Genomic DNA, 19,758 nt, shown 5'->3' with positions numbered 1-19,758 from the left:
ATGCTGACACCTCACAGATACTTTGGAGATGCATGGTGCTACTGCTTTATGTGCCTCTGCAGATCCACAAGCGAGCCTGGGCAGACACCCATCAGAAAGAGTGTACACGTCTGATAGGCTTGGATGCACTAGGGACCTCTGTACATAAAAAATAGGAAGATAAAAGTTTATTATTATGAATTATGAATAAATATTGATGTAGTTGTGTACCATTAGAATACGTGACTGTTGAGGGTCTTAATAATACAGATAGGAAGTTGTACACTTAAACAAGGACAAAGTTTCATCTAGAGGTAATGAAGGCTGCATAAATACCTTGGCAGATTAGTTGTCAACTGATTTTAAAACGTTACATAGTGACTACAGTTCCTATCATAAATCCAGATGCCTTACATTTGAGTTTGTATGGTGATCTATACTGTCTACCCTCTGCCATCCAGTCATATTGCTCTCTAGACACCTAAAGGAAAACCTCTGAGCATGCACAGAACCAACTGCATCCTAGGACCAGCTGTCTCCTATTTCTTAGCTGAGTTTCAGACCACTCCTAGCAGCCTTGATTTCACAGAGAAGCAGTGATTCTGTTCTTTATCATTCATGTTGGCAACACCTCTCTGCTCAGGTATTTCTCTCATCTGAAAAAAGAGCATTTAAACATGATACAAAGGACACCAGGCTCACGGAAACCCTTCCAGTCTGTTGTGCCCATGCCACTATATTGCTAGCAAAGCAGAATTTGTCTGTCATCCAGTGGTAGCATAACATGTATAAACTCTCCATGGAAAAGTCCTCAGGATGTCCAACAACCTTCTTGTATCTCAGCATCCAGCTAATTTGCTGTCTTTGTTCTTCCTAGAGCTTGAGCTTCTGTTTGGCTGCAGTGTTCACAGATTTCCCGAGCGAGGATGCCCTCCACTGCCATCTTGCTCCTCTATACTGCAGGTGCCCTTTGGGCTGGGAGACAGTGTGCTCTCCCAGAATAACAGGGCAGTCCCCAGAGTCACAACACTAAGCTAGACCCCAAGTCTTGCATTTCAGCCAAGCCTCTACTGTGCAAAGGGAGCAGGACTCTAGAGCCTGGATCCCAAATGTACAGATGTGCCTACAGCAGGGGATAGAGCTTCAGATAGACAGGACTCTTGGCACCTTTGTCCAGTGCTTTCTGTTGACTGGCTCTAGACAGCATCTTAGTCAGCATGTGAGCCGTTAGTGCTGCTCTTCAGCTCTTCCTCATACTGCCTGTTTCTGGAGCCCTGTCCCATAGCTTGTGTGGGATCAGTCTGAAGTGCTACATGTCAAAACTGTATGTGGCACCGTGACTGGTAGCGTCTAGCATAGGCAGTCTGGATCTTGCCTCTTTAGTACATGGGCATACATTTTCCCATCTGCTTGAAAAAGCAGCCTAGGCCCACACTGAACATACTTTAAATATAGATTCAAATAAATCTGTGTAAATCGGTTATAATTGCAGGCAGAATTTTATCATCATTTTGCAGAAATAGTTTGGGTTGGTTGATAGAATTTTCATGTTAAAATCCAAGCTGTTCTGAAAATCATTTCTACACTGGAAACACATTTTTCACATTTGAAAGTAACCACAATTATTTGTGCTGCCAAGGGCTTTGAAATATGGAAATGAGAGGTTTATTTAGTGTGTGGATCAAGCTTATAAACAGCTTAAGTCCTCATTCCTTCTAACATCTTAACAGCTGTGCAGTTTCTTACAAAATATGTTTTATCGTTTCAAGAAATGCTGTTAACCTCGCAGTTTTAAAACTGAATGAACAAGGCCTCTTGGACAAATTGAAAAACAAATGGTGGTACGACAAAGGAGAATGTGGCAGCGGGGGAGGTGACTCCAAGGTTAGCCTCAATGTCACCAAAAGCGGGTAAACAGTATGTAAAGTAATTGGTGCATCTGCTGGGGTTTTACCTGCAACAAAACAGCTTCACCAGTAGCACAGCACTGCTGGTACCTGCAGCTGAAATCGATGTGTATGCAATTACTGTCAAAGCAAAAATATTTGCATTTGTTTAAGCACCCCAAGGGGAACTCATTAACTGTCTCTGGGGTGAGATCTATCACCAGTTTTTGGAAACCTGCATCTTCTGAAATCGTGGTGACCCTTTTCCAAGCTTGCACTTGTGAACAAGCAGTGTGATACCTTCAGGAGCCTGCTCACCAGCTCAGACTTTTTTCTTACTATATGGTACTACCCAAAATATTTTTCAGTGACAGTAGAGGAAAAAGGCAAAAATCAGTGTGAATACATCCAAGGAATAATTTGATGTACAGTGCAGGCTCAGGGATCCTTTATTGACTCAAACAATACTGGTACAAATTACGATTTTCATGAGTACCCAAAATGGGAAGACAAATTTCAGATAAAATATCTCCATGCTGAGATTTCCTGATATCTTTCCAGCAAACTGAAATCCACGGTGGTTCCCTAGGCATAATTTATCAGAATTTATCAGACAGGAATTTTAGGCTGCATGTTAGGCTGAGGTGTTGACAGCTTCTTATTCTTTCTGCATTCCCATATCTTCCATATGGCCAGTACCAGTACTTCCTTTCCTCCTCACAGCCTTGTTTGAGAAACTGTCTGGTGCTGAAAAGAAGCAAAAATGTGGGAGATGGTGAAGTGGGGAAGAATGAAGATATTAAAATTACCCCTTCCATGCCAGGCAGCATGTAAGAATATTTATTTATGTGCTTGTGCGTGAAAAATACATGAGAGAATGCTGCACAGAAAACTGTGCAGGCACAGAGCTAGTCAGATATAGATGACTACATTTGACTGATTTTTCATACACAGTTTATGTAGCTTTCTTTACAGTTGCCTACATATATTTTTTTCTTACTATTTCTCTCCTTCTCTAGTCCTCCTGCTCTTTCATGCTGTGTCCTGGCCTCAGGGACCATCCCTTGGGCTGTTCTGCACTCACCCAGAACTGGTCTCCTAATCCTCTTCACTTTGCCTTCAATCCCGCTGCTCTACCTATTTTTCCCCACACCGCTCTGCTCGCCAGCAGTCACAGTTTCAAAAATGGTCTCTATTTTCTCTTCCAAAGCTCTTAGATCTGATAGCACTTACCTGCAAGTGGATCAGACACCAACTTCTACTAAGAAAGTTGATAAGTGAACCTATAGATCTACCACATTGTTACTATCAAATTCTCTACCTAAGCCTGAACTTTTGTATTATTTGTATTATTGGGGAGGGGTATTTATTTAATTTTTCTAAAATGTCAGAGGCAGGGAATCAAATCATTAAAATATCTCCATTTTCTTAGAATATGATTCGCACAAACCTGCTGTGGTTCCAAGGTGAGATAAAAGCTAAGTAGGAAAATAAGGATGTTTTTAACTTACTTTCCCTGCCACAGGTGCTTTGAGTCATGAAGCAGGAAAAGGGGAGTAGCTCATGGTAGAGGGAGAGGGACAGACAGGGCTTCACCAGGGGAAATGTCTAGAAGTGCTGAAGGAGCAGATTTGGTGTGATGGCAAGTGACAGGAAAAGGAGTGGGGGGGAAGAGTAGAAAGGAAAAGCAAGGAGTGCAGTCCACAGAGAAACAGGGGGCACCCATGAATGCAGGAGGGAGGAAGGAACACATTGCCAGTGGAAATAAACGATATGTGACACAGGCAGTTCAGGATACAATAGAAAATGTAGTGGGCAAGACAGCATTAGCAAAGGATGGAGAACACGATGGAGCTCAACCTGTAGTTCTAGGACTGTATACAGCCTGCCGTGAGCATTCATCTGACCTCAGGCCCACTTCTTGCCGCACGTTTTCCAAGGCATAGCTGTGTGAGTAGGCAGTACTAGCGCTCCTGGGAAGATTCAGGTTTGTCATGCACCTGCACTGCCCACATTCGGTAGAACCAGGCACATCATGCAGATGAGCAGGCGTTATCACGCTTCTCAAATTCTGCATTGCAGCAGCATCTGCTCTTAGGCTATAAACTCTAGCCAGTCTGATTCCCCAAAGTATTAGTTAGCCATTTATCATCTATAAAATCAATTTCCTTGTTCAGGAACAGTTTTGGTCAATAGAATTCAATAAGACCCTTTCTACTGAATTAATGGAGCTCTAAGTATTTTATTTTTTTCTGCTAGCAAATGATCATTAGTGGAATAACCAGGACACTGTGCACTGTAGTTGTAAACCTGACAGCTACCAACAAGTCCTAAATTAAGTTCTTAAGCATCTGTAGCTAATACTTCTTTTCATTGTATGAATTTAAAAAGAACAAATCCTGAGCTTTGTTAGCAGCTCCAATTCAAATTACAGGGCTTCCTACTATCATGAATTAGAATAAGAACATCCTTTTCTCTTGAAATACAGCACTGGAGGCTTGACTGATAACTGTGTTGTTAGTATTTGTGATTCACTAGTCAGAATATGAGTCTAGACCCAGAATAACCAGAGGACTACAGAAATGAGGGAGTTTATTGAGAGGTCAGCAGTTCTCCAAAGGTTTGTATTGCTCTGTAAAACAAGATTGCTCCTACCTCCATTCTGTGCTCTTAAAAGGTCATCTCTAGCCTCCTCGTTTATTTTTCCCTTTAAGGGACAATCTTCCAAAATTCAGAAAGACTGTTCAGAGAGCTGCCGGGTGTGAACCACCTGTGGTCTAGTGACCTCATTAATCAGTTCATGGCTGAAGATAAAACTGAGATCTCCAAGTCATTTGAGTGCTTTTGAAAGTATTACTCAGATCCTAACTGTATGCCATCATCATTTCATGTAGTGCATGGGAAGGTACTGAAAAACAGTTTTCACCACTCTGCTCCGTTTTTTTTATAAAAGTGTGAGTGGAAGGAAGCTATGCTATGAAGATCTTCTCCAGACTCTGCTGGCAGCCCTCAGGAGAACATGGGAGCCATTTTTTTTTCCTTCAGCGGCTGAGACTGACCTTACACTTAATTAATGGCTCAGCCGTGAGTGGGTAATGAAAATGCTCCTAAAGCATAGTCATGATTGCATTTTAAATTCCCTGTCTACTAGAATTCTATATTGGTTTCACAATCACTCAGTATTGTGATTTAAATGCTCTAATTACCCATTTGTTGTCCTGAATGCAACTAGCTCACAACTTCATTAATGCCGTTTTAAAGCTCTGTGATTTTGCTGATGTTGCTGGCTCAAGATCCAGCCTGAGGCTCTTAAAAAACAGCCCTTCCAACAGCAAGTGATTGATGATAGGAGAGGAGGAAATGAGTAAGAAGCCAAGAGAGGAGGTAGACGGGCTAGGAACATGATGAAAAGGTAGAAAATCAGTGCCTCTGTGCCCAGGTTGGGTTGTGCCAACAGCGACTTCAGCACATGGGTGAAGAACAGGGTCTCCTGTGCTGTCACACAGCAGTTTTGCACTATGGCTACAGGGGGAAAATTCTTCTCCATAGATAAAGGGTAGTTTTAGTTATTATTTCTCATATATTATCCTTACATGAATTTCAGGCAGATGGATCCTCTTTATATATAACAGCAGAAATTCAACAGCTGTACACTGGAAAAACTACACTGATTTTCACAAACTGTGCTAGTTAAACTCTAGTTGAAAGTTTAGCCCAATGTTAGTAATTCAGGAATCACTGAATAACTTGAACAAAACCCAAATATATAGTAATTTCCTATTGCTATATTAAGTATACAATACTGAACTTGATGGGAAATTCAATTAAAAATGCTGGATTTATCCACTGGATATAACTTCAGTCAGTACATTATTCTTGTTCACATACAGCAAGCCTTACTGATTTTTAGTTTCTGGCCCCTTTAGTATCAGTGGGACTATTCACCAACTGATTGTGTAATCAATGTAGTAACAAGCTGTAAGCAATTTGCCCTGAGAACTAAGGTGATCTGGGCATGCATCTCCCATGAGAGCTGTTGAAAATCTACTAAAATGAAAAAAACAAACGAAACAAAGCCTGAAGTACATTAAAATTCACTACATCTGCAATCACTTACTGTGATTGCAAAGAGATATTTATGTTGCTATTCTGAAAAGCATAAGCAAAAATCTTCCTTTTCCACTCTGCAACCCCTTAGTCTAGGCTTCTCATATTGGACAACATTTCCCATTGCAGCTGATTTAAATTAGGACAAAAATCCTGTTTTGAAAGTGTAAAATATTTTAAAACATTTTGAATGCACAATTTTAAATTTTGCTTGGAGTGCTTCTCCCTGATCACAGCTGGGACTGTCTGAGGGCAGATGCAAAGGACACACCACACAGCCTTGCTAGCGGGGGTGAGAAAGTGAGGGGCAGAGGACAGGCTTCCCTAAGCTTCTACAGTGCCTTCATTCAGAAAGTTTTGCAACAAAATTCTTGGAGAGGAGAAACAAGGGCCTGGCCTCAGTCACATCACTGGCTGTATTCCAGTGAAAAGTGGGAATTGCCTCATCCGTGCTGGCCATTGCCATTGAGTGCTGTTATATAGTGAGGATAGCATGGGAATTTTAAGTGTGAAATTGATTGTTTTTCATAAAGGAAAATCTGAGAACTTCCTTGGAGAAACAGTGCAGAAGGAACTGCAGTTGCAAAGAAGAAAAAAGTCCCTGCCTGATTCAGGCTTTATATGCCTAAACTGTTAATGCTGAAACAAAAAGAAGCAAAGGACAAGCATCTGTTTTCTGACGTGTTCCCGCCTTACTGCCGGTCTTGATAGTTTGTATCTAGTCCTAGTTATCATTTCAATCCATTTATTCTGCAACAACCCTACAGGCTTCTGATTTTCCAAGTGAGAACAGTACCTGTATGCTCCTTGTATTTGTCATAACCAGCCCTTTTATGCTGATGGGATTTAGGAGCACTAAAATGAGGCTCAGTGCCAGTGTATGACATGTTACAGATGATAGCTAGCCAATATATATTATTTTGCACTTGTACTAGAAGCAAACAGAGGATCATGTTGACAGGCAACTTGCCAGCACCCCAAGCTGCTACCCACTCATTTCACAGCTGTGGGACTCTCATATTCCACTATCAACCTGCACAACCTGCTGCCAAGAAGCCTGAAGGCAAAATATAAGTTTGAATATTGGAAAAGAGCGAGAAATGGGCATTTTCAGTTCTAGAAGCAGAGTATTCCATATGAATTAAATGTGTGGGATTTGGAAAGTGGATGAAGCTATTACTTTGCTTAGAGGGATCACTTGAGAGTACCTGAGAAATCTTCTCACACAACTGTGTCTGTCAAAAGTAAAATTCCTCAAGAGTAAATGAGGAGACAGGCATCTCAACATCATCCTTTGTTAAAACTAATCTAAGCCCACCATTTGGAGGTACCTACCTTTTCCCCTTAACTACAGGGAGGCCGGTACAGACAGACAAAGCTTGGGGCATAATTTAGAGGTGAAAAAACTCAGGTGAGGTGAATCCCCCCTTTAGGTACATACACAAGGAATAACCAGAATGTATGAAGAGACAGGATCCCTAAAGCTAAGAAGAGCTTACAGGGTTCAGAAGCGGTTATTTGTGTTTTAAATATATATACAAACGTGCACAAATATATTAATACATAAGCACTTGGGGATTTCCAGTTAAAGCAGTTATGGAGTGTAACAAGCCCCTTTCTCTTCAATGGTAACTATCTTAGAAGGTTCAGTTACACTATACTAATTAATGTTTGCACTGTTTATTTATTTATTAAGTCTTGAATTCATGAGTTAACATTTTAGTAATGGATTATGTCATATTATGAGAGATTAATTTTCCCGTAGGAATCTGCTGGCACACACAGGATCAGGTCCCATGTCATATACCATCACGAGAAGGCTATCTATCACATGCCATTTCTGTTTATCTACCTGCTTTTCTGATATATATTGTATTTGCATGCACACCTGCACATAAATAGATATCCATAGGCTACCACATTAAGAATTGGACAATGATTCAAAGTGGAAAGTACATCAAGTAAGTTTGTTAATAAATTTTATAGATTTTTAAAAAATAAACTGGTAGAACTGCATGAAGTGGGGCATTACCATAATACTCAGAGATTATTCACTGAGTTTAAGTAACTTCAGTGTAAATCCCAGGCAGTTCATAACTTTGAGGCATCAAATTATGTTTAATTTCATTGTTTAACGCTATTACATCAGCCACAGCAAATATCATCAGTAAAAGAAGCTATTCCAAGTAGAAATTTATCATCAGCCTAGGACCCTTTGAACACTGATGTAATAAGTGAGATTTAAGGAAAAACTTTGAATTTTAAAATAGTGTTGAAACAGGAAATGAAAATGAAAGCCTCACTGTCGTGTTCTTAGCTGAAGATAAGGGTATCATTGTAGCTCTCCCTCTGAGTTCTTTGCACACAGACCTATTACAAGGCTGTGCCAAGTGTTTATGGGCAGCAAATTGCATGAAGCATCTTCTTTTCTTGCCAGGATAATTTTGAGGGCAGTAAATGAAATACCTATAGTCAAATCATATTATTAGTTTGTATGCATACAAACTAAGAATAGATTGAAAGCAAGGAACACAAATTAATGTTTCTTAAGTCGTATATCCACTTGTATTCCATATATCTCTGAAGGGTATGTTGTTAATATGTCTAAGCCAATAGTTTTGGGTTCACAGTAATTGCATACTATTTATTTACAAATTTTCCCCAGCAGTATGTGCCTGTTACCTAAAGCGATGGAGCAGGTCCCGGTCATATGTCTGTCTCTAAACCTGGGCCAACAGTACATGACATAGCACCCACTGTGGCCTCTGCTCTGTCACTTTGCAATGCGATTCTATGTAGTTTTACTTGAATAACATAAAATAACATATATAATGTTATTTATGTTATTTTCCACGTGAAGAACTCCTGTAAACCTTGCCGTTTTGAAACTCAGTGAGGCAGGCGTCTTAGACAAGCTGAAAAACAAATGGTGGTACGATAAAGGTGAATGTGGACCCAAGGACTCTGGAAGTAAGGTCAGTCGCTACAGTTCGGGACCTACTATCGTGTTCACAAAGCGGTAGAGGAAGTAATAAACAAAATGACTTAGTAATAAAATAAGCAGCTGTAGACAGAACAAATCAGCTTTGGCCCATCTTGATGGGGGTCTCGCTTTAATTTAAGGAAGCACTATTGCATTTTAAAGTCTTCAGTGATATATAAAGATCATCCTACATGTTCAGAGCATCTCCTTGAAGAAATACAAGGCAGGTTTTTTGCATTTGGGAGAGGCAGGCTGGATTAGTTGTTTCCTTCCTACCTGGAGGGGATGGACTTTTCCCATTGACTATTTAGGAAATGTCCCTTCACATCTTCTTTTGGAGGTAGCCTACCTCAGCATTTTTCTGAAAAGGAGAAATGCTAGCAGAAAGCATTGCCTTTCACTGCTACCCAGGAGGATGGTGTCTGGCTGCCTTTGGGAATGGCCCTGGCTGCTTGAGGAGCCAAGGAGGACTTGAGCTTTGAAGTGAAAGACTTCAATAATTAATCACTTTTTACAGCCTCCAGTGTTCATCCTAATCCATTCCCAAACAGTAATACTGACAGCTCCAGGGAGTGGAGCCTCTTCTTTTTCTCTCTGTTTGGGAACAGACCCAGAAGCAGGTATTTTCTGGTGGCTGGGAAGCACTACAGTCAGTTCCAGCCCTCAATTTGGAAAATCTGGCATTTTTTCACAGTGACTGACTCAGTGTCAGCCTGTGCAGCCACAGCTAAAATGAAAGAGTGACAGGGCCTGCTGCTTGCTGCCTGCTCATCCTGAGAGTTACTCAGATAAAAGTAGCGTGGGAAGCAAGCTTTCAACACATTTTGCTTTTTCTGGCAAATGCTTTGAAGAAAGGAGTGAAAACCAGTTAAGAGTATAACAGAGTACCCATAAATGACAGCTGAGAAAGCCTCAACCCACCACCTACATTGGGGCAAATCTTTCTCAGTCCTGTTTCCTCTTTGTTTGCAAGCACAGTGTTAGCAATTGCCACCAGAGGAACAGCCATCTCCAAGATATTCGGACTCCTCTTAGCCAGCTAAAAAGACAGACAAAGCAGAACACAGATATAAGCCCCAATCACCTCTGTACATCCATGGAAAATGTTACTGTGCTAATCTACTGATTACACAATAAATAGTGCCTCCTTAAATTAAATATCCAAATTTTTTGTATTCTTCATAAGTTAAAATTTCATAGAGATTACAATCAGAATTTAAGTACTCTCCATACTTTAGCTAAAGATTATATAGTCGGCATAAGAATAAAGCTTTATAAGTATCTTAAGGCACACAATGTAGCATATGGAGTCAATCCTGAGAGAGTTCCTTGAGAACTATGCTAAAAATGCACAGGGATTTCAAGTCAAAAAAATGTGATTCATAACTCAGCAGTGAAGTATAGAGAAATGTAGAGTAGTAAATACGTCCAAGAAGGCAATTGTTTGTAAAATTCTATATATTTAATAATTTGTTAAAGAAGGCTCTCACTGTTATCTAAATTATCAATAATGTGTAAAATTTTATAAATTGCTATTTAGAAGTATACTATTATTGAGCCTTAGTAGTCCATGGGCATGTTCCAGAACTGTATCTATAGTAAAAAGAACCAAAATACAATAATAGGTAAGAGGCAAATATATCACAATGTGTATGGTACAGTGTGCACTGTCAGAGGAAGTGTTTGTTCAAAGAAAGAAATTAAGCCTCACATGTTATTTTCACCTGTCATTTAAGTATCAGAAGCTCAGTCTGGATCTTTTAAATTAACAGCAATGCCTACCACAAGTACAATTACTGTTTTTTGTAAAGATCAAGCAGAGTCTTGTCTGATATAAATGGATTTCTGGATTCCAAGGCTTCTGAAGAGCTTTACATAAATGCAGTTTCATATCAATGCTGAAATGTCCCCTAAAGAGAGCTAGATATGTCATTGCCTAATTCTCCACTTAATGGAAGCAATGCTTTGCAGTAAGCAAGCAATGACATCCTGATATGTTGGCAATAAACTTATAATATTTTTTATGCCGACCAGGAAAACTAGTTGCTTAAAATACATTTTATAGATCCAGATAGGTCAAATTTTGGGAAAGTGTGTAGACAACTGTTGTTAAATTTCAGCTAAACAATGTTATTTATTTCCATTTCCAATGTTTTAATGTGTGGCTTGTGCTTCTGGGTATCTGTTTTCCAGGGTTAACTGTGTCACTTCTGTTTTCCCAGGACAAGACGAGTGCCTTGAGTCTCAGCAACGTTGCTGGAGTCTTCTACATTCTGGTTGGAGGCTTGGGCTTGGCAATGCTGGTGGCTTTGATAGAGTTCTGTTACAAGTCCAGGGCAGAGGCGAAACGAATGAAGGTGGCAAAGAGTGCACAGACTTTTAACCCAACTTCCTCGCAGAATACCCAGAATTTAGCAACTTATAGAGAAGGTTACAACGTATATGGAACCGAAAGTATTAAAATTTAGGGGTAGGATTTAGGGCCTACTACAGTGAGTGGGTGATGCATCTTGTAACGCAGTGTTGTGACATGTCTGTCTAGTGGTGCTTGCTTCTGAACAGAGCTTTATATTTTGGAAAACTTCAGTGCAAAGTGGTTCAGTTCTTTTGGCTGCAGATGTACAGTATATTATTCTATGTTGCTAATAGACATCTGCATTGCAAGGAATTTTTAACATGAAAAATATATTTTGAACAGCTCAAAGTTGTCGAATCAGTTGGAAGATGACAACTATTTGAAATTAGAAAGTATATATCCGGAGGGCCAGTGTTTAAGTGCTTGATTGGGTAGTCTGTTTTGCTGAAGGTTTGCACTCTACTAGTGACAAATTGCTGCAAGCCTGTATTATTTGATGTTGGCCCTAACTGGAATTTCGTTATAATCAAGATTTAGGATAGGCAATGTCACTGAACCATAGTTAACGTAATGGAAGAAAAGGCACTGTTACAAGAAGTCTAAATGTTGTTTTACCTTCTCTCCTTCCTCCCCTCCATGTCCCTTCAACCTCCCTTTGATACATGTTTTATGCTAATTGTGTGGCACTTTTTTTTTCACAATATCCTGCTTCAGGTCAACCTTTGCCCATTCTTAAGAGTCACATAAAGTCACTAACCAGTGGATAGACCTTGATTATTGTCCTCAGCTTTCAGTAACATACCCCTTACTTAGGTCAAGACTAGTGCATTTTAGATATTCACACAGTCATTTTAGAGGCTGAACAATTGATGCTGCCAAGCTGCACCCTGCATAGCTCTCCTGAGTAGGCATGCAGGGGTGGTTTACTAATGTACTTGCTTTCATCTGTACATTGAGTATCTTGCCAACTAATGATTAGACAAATCAACACTCTGACCTTTGGAAATGGCACGTAGCAGCAAATTGAGCTTCTAAATATAACTTTTACATAGCTCCCAAGCTATATGGGCTGCTTTATACATGAATGTGCAGCTAGGACCCTATCCTGTTATGCTACGTAGAGCTCCCTTGCCCTTGCAAATAGCAAGCCACATGTCTCCTCTGTTAACAAAAAACTTAAGCTACATTTTCTGTAATCACTGAGCCATCCTTATAGTGGAAGTAAGAAACAAAGATTTAGGGAAACGAGATGACGAATATAATACTTATGTTGCCACCTAGAAAAAAAATTGTAGGAAACAACTGTAGATAAAATTATCATTTTTTATTTATTATTTATATAGCGCTGGAGTACACGGCGCTGTACAATAGGTGAAGTGTGCCAAACACATAACAGGTCCCTGTCCCGAGGAGCTTACAGCCTAAAGGCACAGCCGGTACAATACCGAACCATACAGTACAGAGCAAACACAGAGTGAGCAGAGAATGGTGTTTGAGCATGATAGCTGGAGCGCTGCGAGGAATAGGTGGGTTCTCGGGGGGGGGAGGGAGGGGGCTTGGTGTACGCTGGCCGGGAAGTTGTCCCAAACATACTGTTGCTCTGTAGTTTTCTTTTGTTCCTTGTTGTAGAAGAAGTCATGACCCTGGGTATATTTTAATCCTAACAGAGCTGCCAAATTTCCCATGTAAAAAAAAAAAAAAAAAAAAAGTGTTAGGTGTGCACTTCGTTCACTAGAGAAAATGTGAGCCAGAGTAGGTATCAAGAGGACTCCAAGGGTATAGGCCAGTGCTCATTACTGTGAATTGGTAATCAAGACTTCCAGATGCTAATATTAATCTCCCAAGTTCACTCCCTACTGTCAGTAATAGCAGTCTTAAAAAGAAGTAATCCTGTGCAAGTAACTGTGCAAAATGCAAATGAAGAGTGCTTTTTCCTTTACGTTGTTTAGTGATGTGCTCACAACTGAGAGTGTCCCGAGGCTGGTGTAAAAGTAAGAGTCGTAGAAAATATATTCCTTATCAAGTTTACAGAATGCAATACATTCAAAACATAGTCTTAAAGAAAGCAAACAAAAGAATTAAGCTTTCATTCAAATACTGACCTGACCCAAACTGTCTGTGCACATTAAACATGGCATGACTTGACAATCCTCACAGTTCCCACACAGATCTGTGATTTAAGTGCGACACTATGATTATATTTGTAGAATTTTTTTTAGCCTTAGTTTTTCTTATAATAAAAAAATAGAGCTAACTGAGTTTTATTTTTTAAGAAAAGATAATTTTAAGGAAAGATCAGCTTTCTTTAAAGCTTGGATTTCCATGGGACTTCTTGCAACATAGAGATTAATTCTTATAGGAAAAATACATTTAAAAGAATAGAGAAAAGGTACAAGAATGTTGCATATTTTTAAATTGAAAATTCATGTTTGGGTCAGTCAAAACTTCTAATAGTCACTTGAAAACATTTTAGTGTGCAGACTTTTAAAATTCACAAACAAATCACTAGGATTTTGAGCAAATATTTACAGACTTCTGAAATTCTTCATTCTGCTTATTTGATATAATATTTACCTGAAAAATTTCAGGTGGACTTCTTATAAAAATGCTTATGCTCATATGTGGAAGACTGCCAAGGTCCAGCCATCCTCCCCTTGCCATGGAGGCAGTGAGGGGTACCTGTGTGCTGCACTCTGCACAGGATGACTATGCCATCTGTTGTTCATACATGTGCTAGTCATAAACCCCTGTTTAGCTGGCAGCAGTACAGAGCCCACAAAACTGGTTGCACATATTTCTGCAGAAATATGTCTGTCTTCTGCATTTTGAAACTTTCGATATGTTTATTTATCCAAGGAGTAAAGAGATCGTATTAGAACTAAAACTTGCTAATATGGAAAGATGCTTGGTGGTTCTAACCTACATGAGTAACCAACATGCTGACTTTTTAAGCTAACATCAAATAGCTTTAATGGTATATATTTTAAACTAATTTAAAATAGCTTAAATAATCCTCTATTAATATTCATTACCATGTATTTTTTTTTATTTTAGTTTCAGCCAGTCAAACATGAGTTACTCCAGGGGAATTCACCCTCCTGCGAGGCAGCAGAAAATGAAGGGCTAGTCTGTATGTATGGACTGGTCTATATGATAAAGGACTAATCTCTATGTGTGGCATAGAGACATTCAAAAGGGATGATAGGCAGTTGCATCTGCTGAAGGCGGAGAAGGAAGTTTGCTTAAGGAGGGAACAACCCCTTCCTATTCCCTGGGTCAGCAGTTTTCCGGTTTTGTGTATCCATAGTAAGCCCTTAGTATACAAGTGGAGCTGATGCCGAGAACAGTGCAGACCCTAACATCCCTCTCTCCAGCTGCTCTAGGGCAAAGCCCTATACTGAGTTCCTCACCCCAAACCCACAGACTTTTGAAGGGATTATCCCATTATCCAGCCAGCCACCACCACCTCCTCTCTGTGGCTGCATCAGTGGGGCATGAAGCTCAGGAACCAGCTTCCAGCTCAGCTGTCTTCTCTTGCTCTCCTATCCCATGCTATTGTTTATAACTAATGACTGAAATTAATTACAAAACTACAAAAATCAATGAAAAACATTATTTTTACAATTAACTACAAAAAAAGATGAAGTGCTACAGGATGGCTCAGTAAATGTGTAGTGCACTTATTTTGACTTGTATACTTTTAATTTCATAGTCGAGATAGAAAAATCCATTAAAAGTTCATCTTAGATATTTGTACCAAAGACACCTTCATGTGACCCAAGTACTAGAGGAGTGTAAACAACAAAAGAACCCACACAGGCTAGGATATTTGTATTGCATAGACTGAGGATATTAGTTTCCTAAATTCCCATCTCCCATTAGGAACAAGGCAGTCAGTGTTTTCACATGATTAATTCCACAACTAATTTAATCAAAACTAATGACAAATTTGAAAATACATTATCACTATTAACTGCATACAGTTACTGCTAAGAGACTTTCACAGTTTGGGTAATATTCACAGTACATACCAAGACTTTTCCCTCTAATCCCAGCTGCTCCGGAAACTGTTTCTGCAACCAGACCATAAATCTGAAATTGTAGCAGAACAATTAAGCAGAGTATTAGCCTGGCTTGTTACCTATAGTGTAGTTTAAAATAAAAAGCAGAATCTTACCTGGTTACTTGGCTTTATGGCACTGTCCCAAGTACAAGTTTGACCTGCTCTTCCTGGCTTTGTAATTGTCTGAGTTGTTTCTGTGGTGTGTTGCTGAGCTGTTGTTATCTCTGCCATGAGAGGAGAAGAGTTATTTTCTTGCAGTTTTTTTGCTCTTCTGTGGAAAGCTGCTGAGAAACTGTTATTCTCGTTTAATTTTTATTTTTTTTTACGGGATCCTTTTTATTGTCTTTCTGTCCCGAGTGTGTTGTCAATGGCCAGAAAGCTATATAGACAGCTACTAAACCACAGTTACACACAACTCATATATCCCCTATAAATCTATGCTCCCTCTTAGATTTCCCAGTGGCAAACTCTGAATGGCCATGAACAGATAGCTGATCAACATAGTGGAGAGACTAGTACATAATGATAACTTTCTGGGAAATTTAGCACATCTGGAGTAAACTGTCTCTTTTCCACCCAAGTTTGCTTTCTAATCTGGTTTGAACTCTCACCCTTCCCCCAAACTAAAGCCCCTTTGTTTTTTTCTTACCATTGACCAAAACATGTTCTGTGCACTTCTACAGACAGTTACCAGTCCTCAACATCCATTTGCAACGGGACTCTGGACACGCACTGTGTGGTTCTACACCACATTGCATTGTGTCTGTGCTTTGCAAATGCAGAGATTTTTATTTGCTGCTGGGAAGTAGTTGAAGTTTTTGGTACTATATAGGCCCAGGTTCCCACTCCCTCATTACCTCTGCTGCCCTTTTTGTATCTGGGTGTTGTTTGAGGTCAAGATATGTTTGTTAACAGTTCCTGTCACAAAGTACAGTGGCAGCAGGGAAACTTTTCAAAGGGTGACTTTGGGCATTGCAATTGACAATTACCAAAGCCAAGGGTTTTCTACCTAAGGGGAATGCCATAATGCCCTTTTCCTGAATTCAGATTACTTGTGAGGGCTGAAGCTTTTAGGGTAATTGATTTGGAAAATTACTTTTATATCCAAACCCCAGATGTGCCACAACAGTCACTATATTTTTGATAACTCCTTTGGAAGGAGATTCTGAGAGCAATACGACATTAGACTGGTGCATTTCCATAGAAGTGCACCAGAAGCAGTGGAAATGTTTGGGAGCTTTAAGGACTCTCCCTATCCCTATGCACTCACATATAAAATGAACTTCACATATCAAACACCAGCTCAGAATTTCACTGCTACCTGAGAAGGAGAAACTGGGCTCAGAGGGATAAAGTTCGAAATGCAGAGATCAGTAATAAGGCAAATAAAATGATATTATGATGTTTGTCATCCCTTTGTTCCTATGTGAATGCACCCTCCTGTCTCTGTTTTTTTCCAATTGGTATTTCAGACTGCATCCCTGCACACCATGTACATGGGTTAGTTTCTTAGGCTATAGCTTCTACTGACTAGAAGTCAGATTTCCCCACTAATATCTTAACATGGTTATCTCTGAAATCTCTTTCAATGTAGCGTAATTTGGGTGCCTGTTGTTCCAGGTGTCCTTGCTGCATTGTTTCAGCTTAGACACCTTCCATAATTTTAGTCATCTGGAAATCATTTACTCTAAACTAGTCATCTTGGCTTTTTCTATTAACGCATCAGAATGCTCTATTAGATTAGATTACTAATTTTTGGATGACTTAGATAGCATAACTACAAATCTTTAAATAAATCCAAATTTTTTGCTTGAGTAACTTGGTCACTAAACAAGATATTTTATTCTGATTTATCTAAAAGTAAAGATTTTAAAATAAAAAAAATTAAACCTTCTTGTGGAAAATATAGACAATGTAGAAAACTGTATTTTCTTTCAATACATTACATTTTCTTTGAAAGTTCCCACCTTTTCTAGTTGCAGGGAAATATATATATCTGAAAGAGATTTGAGAACAGTTCTCAGATTTCCTGATACTAAATATGTGCATTGTGAAAAGAAGTAATAATTTCTTTTGATGTGAACCACGGAATTGCCACAAAGATAGATAATCCAGCTATTGCAATTTATAAACTATTTTCAGTAGTTAGATTTTATGTTGACATTCCTAGTTGAAGGTCTAAGCCTATAAACACCTGTGCATGACTTTATTCTCAGATGCAAATGCTGTCAGGTTCATAAAGACCTTTTCACTGTATGTAAATATAGTTTGAAGAAGTTTAGATGAAGGTATTGCCTCATCAGTTAATTTCATTATCAAATTGAGATTTTATATTTAAATTAGTAATGATTTATTGTAATGAAATTTACCCTCAGAATTGCTAGTCTTTTTTCCTCAGTAGGCTTAAATGCTATTTATTATTATTATTTATGATTATTACTATTTTTATATTTAATGTTAACATAAAAAATGCAGATGTCTAAAATTTAATATTTTGGTGTTTGCTGTGTTCTGGTTAGTTGAAGGATGGAAACATTATAACACTTTCCTCTTTTCTGCTTTTTCTTCAAACCCAGCTTACCTTTTCTGAAGCCATAAGAAACAAAGCCAGATTATCCATCACAGGGAGTGTGGGAGAAAACGGACGTGTATTGACTCCCGACTGCCCGAAGGCCGTGCATACTGGAACTGCAATTAGACAAAGTTCAGGATTGGCTGTAATTGCATCGGACCTACCATAAAAACCAAAAAAATAATTGAGTGCCTTAATTAAACTGTGTTGGTGACTGATGGGAACACAGCACAGACTGTAACGACATGGGAGTGTCATTGATGAACCAATAATTTGGCTGAGAAAGGGAAGTACGTCCAAATGCGCCAGACATCATCAGCAACAATGTGTGCATGAGCTCAGCTCGGAAACCCAAACTCAGATTTTATATCAGGAAAATTCATAATTTAGTTTTGTTGGGGGGAGGGGGCTGGGAAGGGTGTATTAACAGCAACAAATTTCACTTGAGTGGACTTAAAACTAATAAGACTTGCCAATTTAGCGCATTAAACTGTGAAGAACATGCTCAGAAAGGACACCATTTTGGTCTTTGTCTTAAGAGAGAGAGAAAAATAGCTATAGAAGTCAATGAACATGCTAACCTGTGTCTCCAGAACATCAATATATACAATGGAAGAATACTCAGCTGTTCAGCTGTAGAAATGAATCACTAAACTGTGATAAAAAAAATAAATATGTAAATCCTGTGAAAAAAATAAAGAAATTATTTACATTTTCTTTGGAAAAAGAGGAATATTGAAACATGCTTGCTTTTTAACTGATGTAAATTCAGTAGAGGACAACACAATTCTTTTTTCTAACCATCTTAGGGAAAAATCATTGCAATAATTGATATAAAATGCCATCACTGTAATAAAATTCAGAGAATTTTTTTTTTTATAAAAGTTGTTGGTCATCCTCTTGTTTGCTGTTACCTTCATTCTGTTCCATCATTCTGTGTTCAAAAGATTTGCATCTGTCTAATACAAGAAACAAAATGATAAAATGTTTAGAGTACTTCATCAGTCTGCAGTGTAGAATCAAAAGAGACTACGGGTCACTCATGTTACAGATATTATTTATAATCTTGTTCTGTGTAAGAAACTGTGGTTTTTGTACCCACCAAAAAGAATAAAACAACAAATGTTCTTATAATATTGACAGAGCTTGAGTTGTTTTCTGATCATTAGGGATGTCACTTGGAAAAAAAGAAAAGGTGGTTTATTACTTACAACAGGATGCAGTATCTTATCAGAGAAAGTCTAAGTCCCTGCAGATTTTTTAAGTGCTTAAAGTCCCTAGGGAGGAGGGACTCAAAGCAGCCAAAGTATTGTCCTGATTATTCACTAAATATTTTAGTTCTAGTCACTAAAACCCTACCTGAGATGTTAGGGACCATATAGCGTCTTCTGGGTAGGTCAAGGGACAGAATGCCAGGAAGCAGGAAAGTACAAATGAAAGTCCTTCAGAGTGATGTGATAGATACAACCTACTTGGTACCCAGCAACCTGCTTTCATCATCCAGCCTATCAGTGGCACACCAGGAAAAGACTAGCAGCCACCATTTGAATAAAAGCCAAATGTCAACAGGAGTAGGCATGTCTGTAGGTGCAAAGTTGCAGTAGGTTTGTTCTGTGAGGGTCATTCTCCTTGACCATACTAGACCTGGCAGTAGCATCCAAATCCAGCATATTGCCACCAGGTAACAACTTCATGCCAGACCCCAGTCTGCAAATCAGAGAAAACTTGGATTAGTCATAGCTTCTAATGCTCTCATGATTTTGCCAGGGGTCATGTTCCAATGGCTTACATTTCACCAAAGCCTTGTCCTGG

The 19,758-nt window shown here is 39.1% G+C and overlaps 1 protein-coding gene across 8 annotated transcripts in view; it reads left to right on the top strand.

Moving 5' to 3' along the window:
- GRIA4 (glutamate ionotropic receptor AMPA type subunit 4) overlaps positions 1-19,090 on the top strand; it is a 218,538-nt gene extending 199,448 nt beyond the window's left edge. The window contains exons 14-17 of one of the 8 annotated variants that reach the window (XM_051779810.1): positions 8,833-8,947; positions 11,178-11,312; positions 12,655-12,837; positions 17,951-18,063. In XM_051779810.1, coding sequence (XP_051635770.1) covers positions 8,833-8,947; positions 11,178-11,312; positions 12,655-12,789 — 385 coding nt within the window. In that variant the 3' untranslated portion in view covers positions 12,790-12,837; positions 17,951-18,063. Of the gene's footprint in view, positions 1-1,748; positions 1,864-8,832; positions 8,962-11,177; positions 11,426-12,654; positions 12,838-17,950 lie in introns of those variants that run through there. The other 7 variants (XR_007903235.1, XM_051779816.1, XM_051779811.1 and 4 more) reach the window with 7 other exon arrangements.
- The last annotated feature ends 668 nt before the right edge of the window (positions 19,091-19,758 follow it).

This window comes from Manacus candei, unplaced genomic scaffold (genome assembly GCF_025592945.1).
Source record: "Manacus candei isolate 608988 ecotype Guabito, Panama unplaced genomic scaffold, ASM2559294v1 h1tg000014l, whole genome shotgun sequence".
Classification (NCBI taxonomy): domain Eukaryota; kingdom Metazoa; phylum Chordata; class Aves; order Passeriformes; family Pipridae; genus Manacus; species Manacus candei.
The sequence above is the reverse complement of the archived record's forward strand: the minus strand, read 5'-3'. Positions and strand labels throughout refer to the sequence as shown.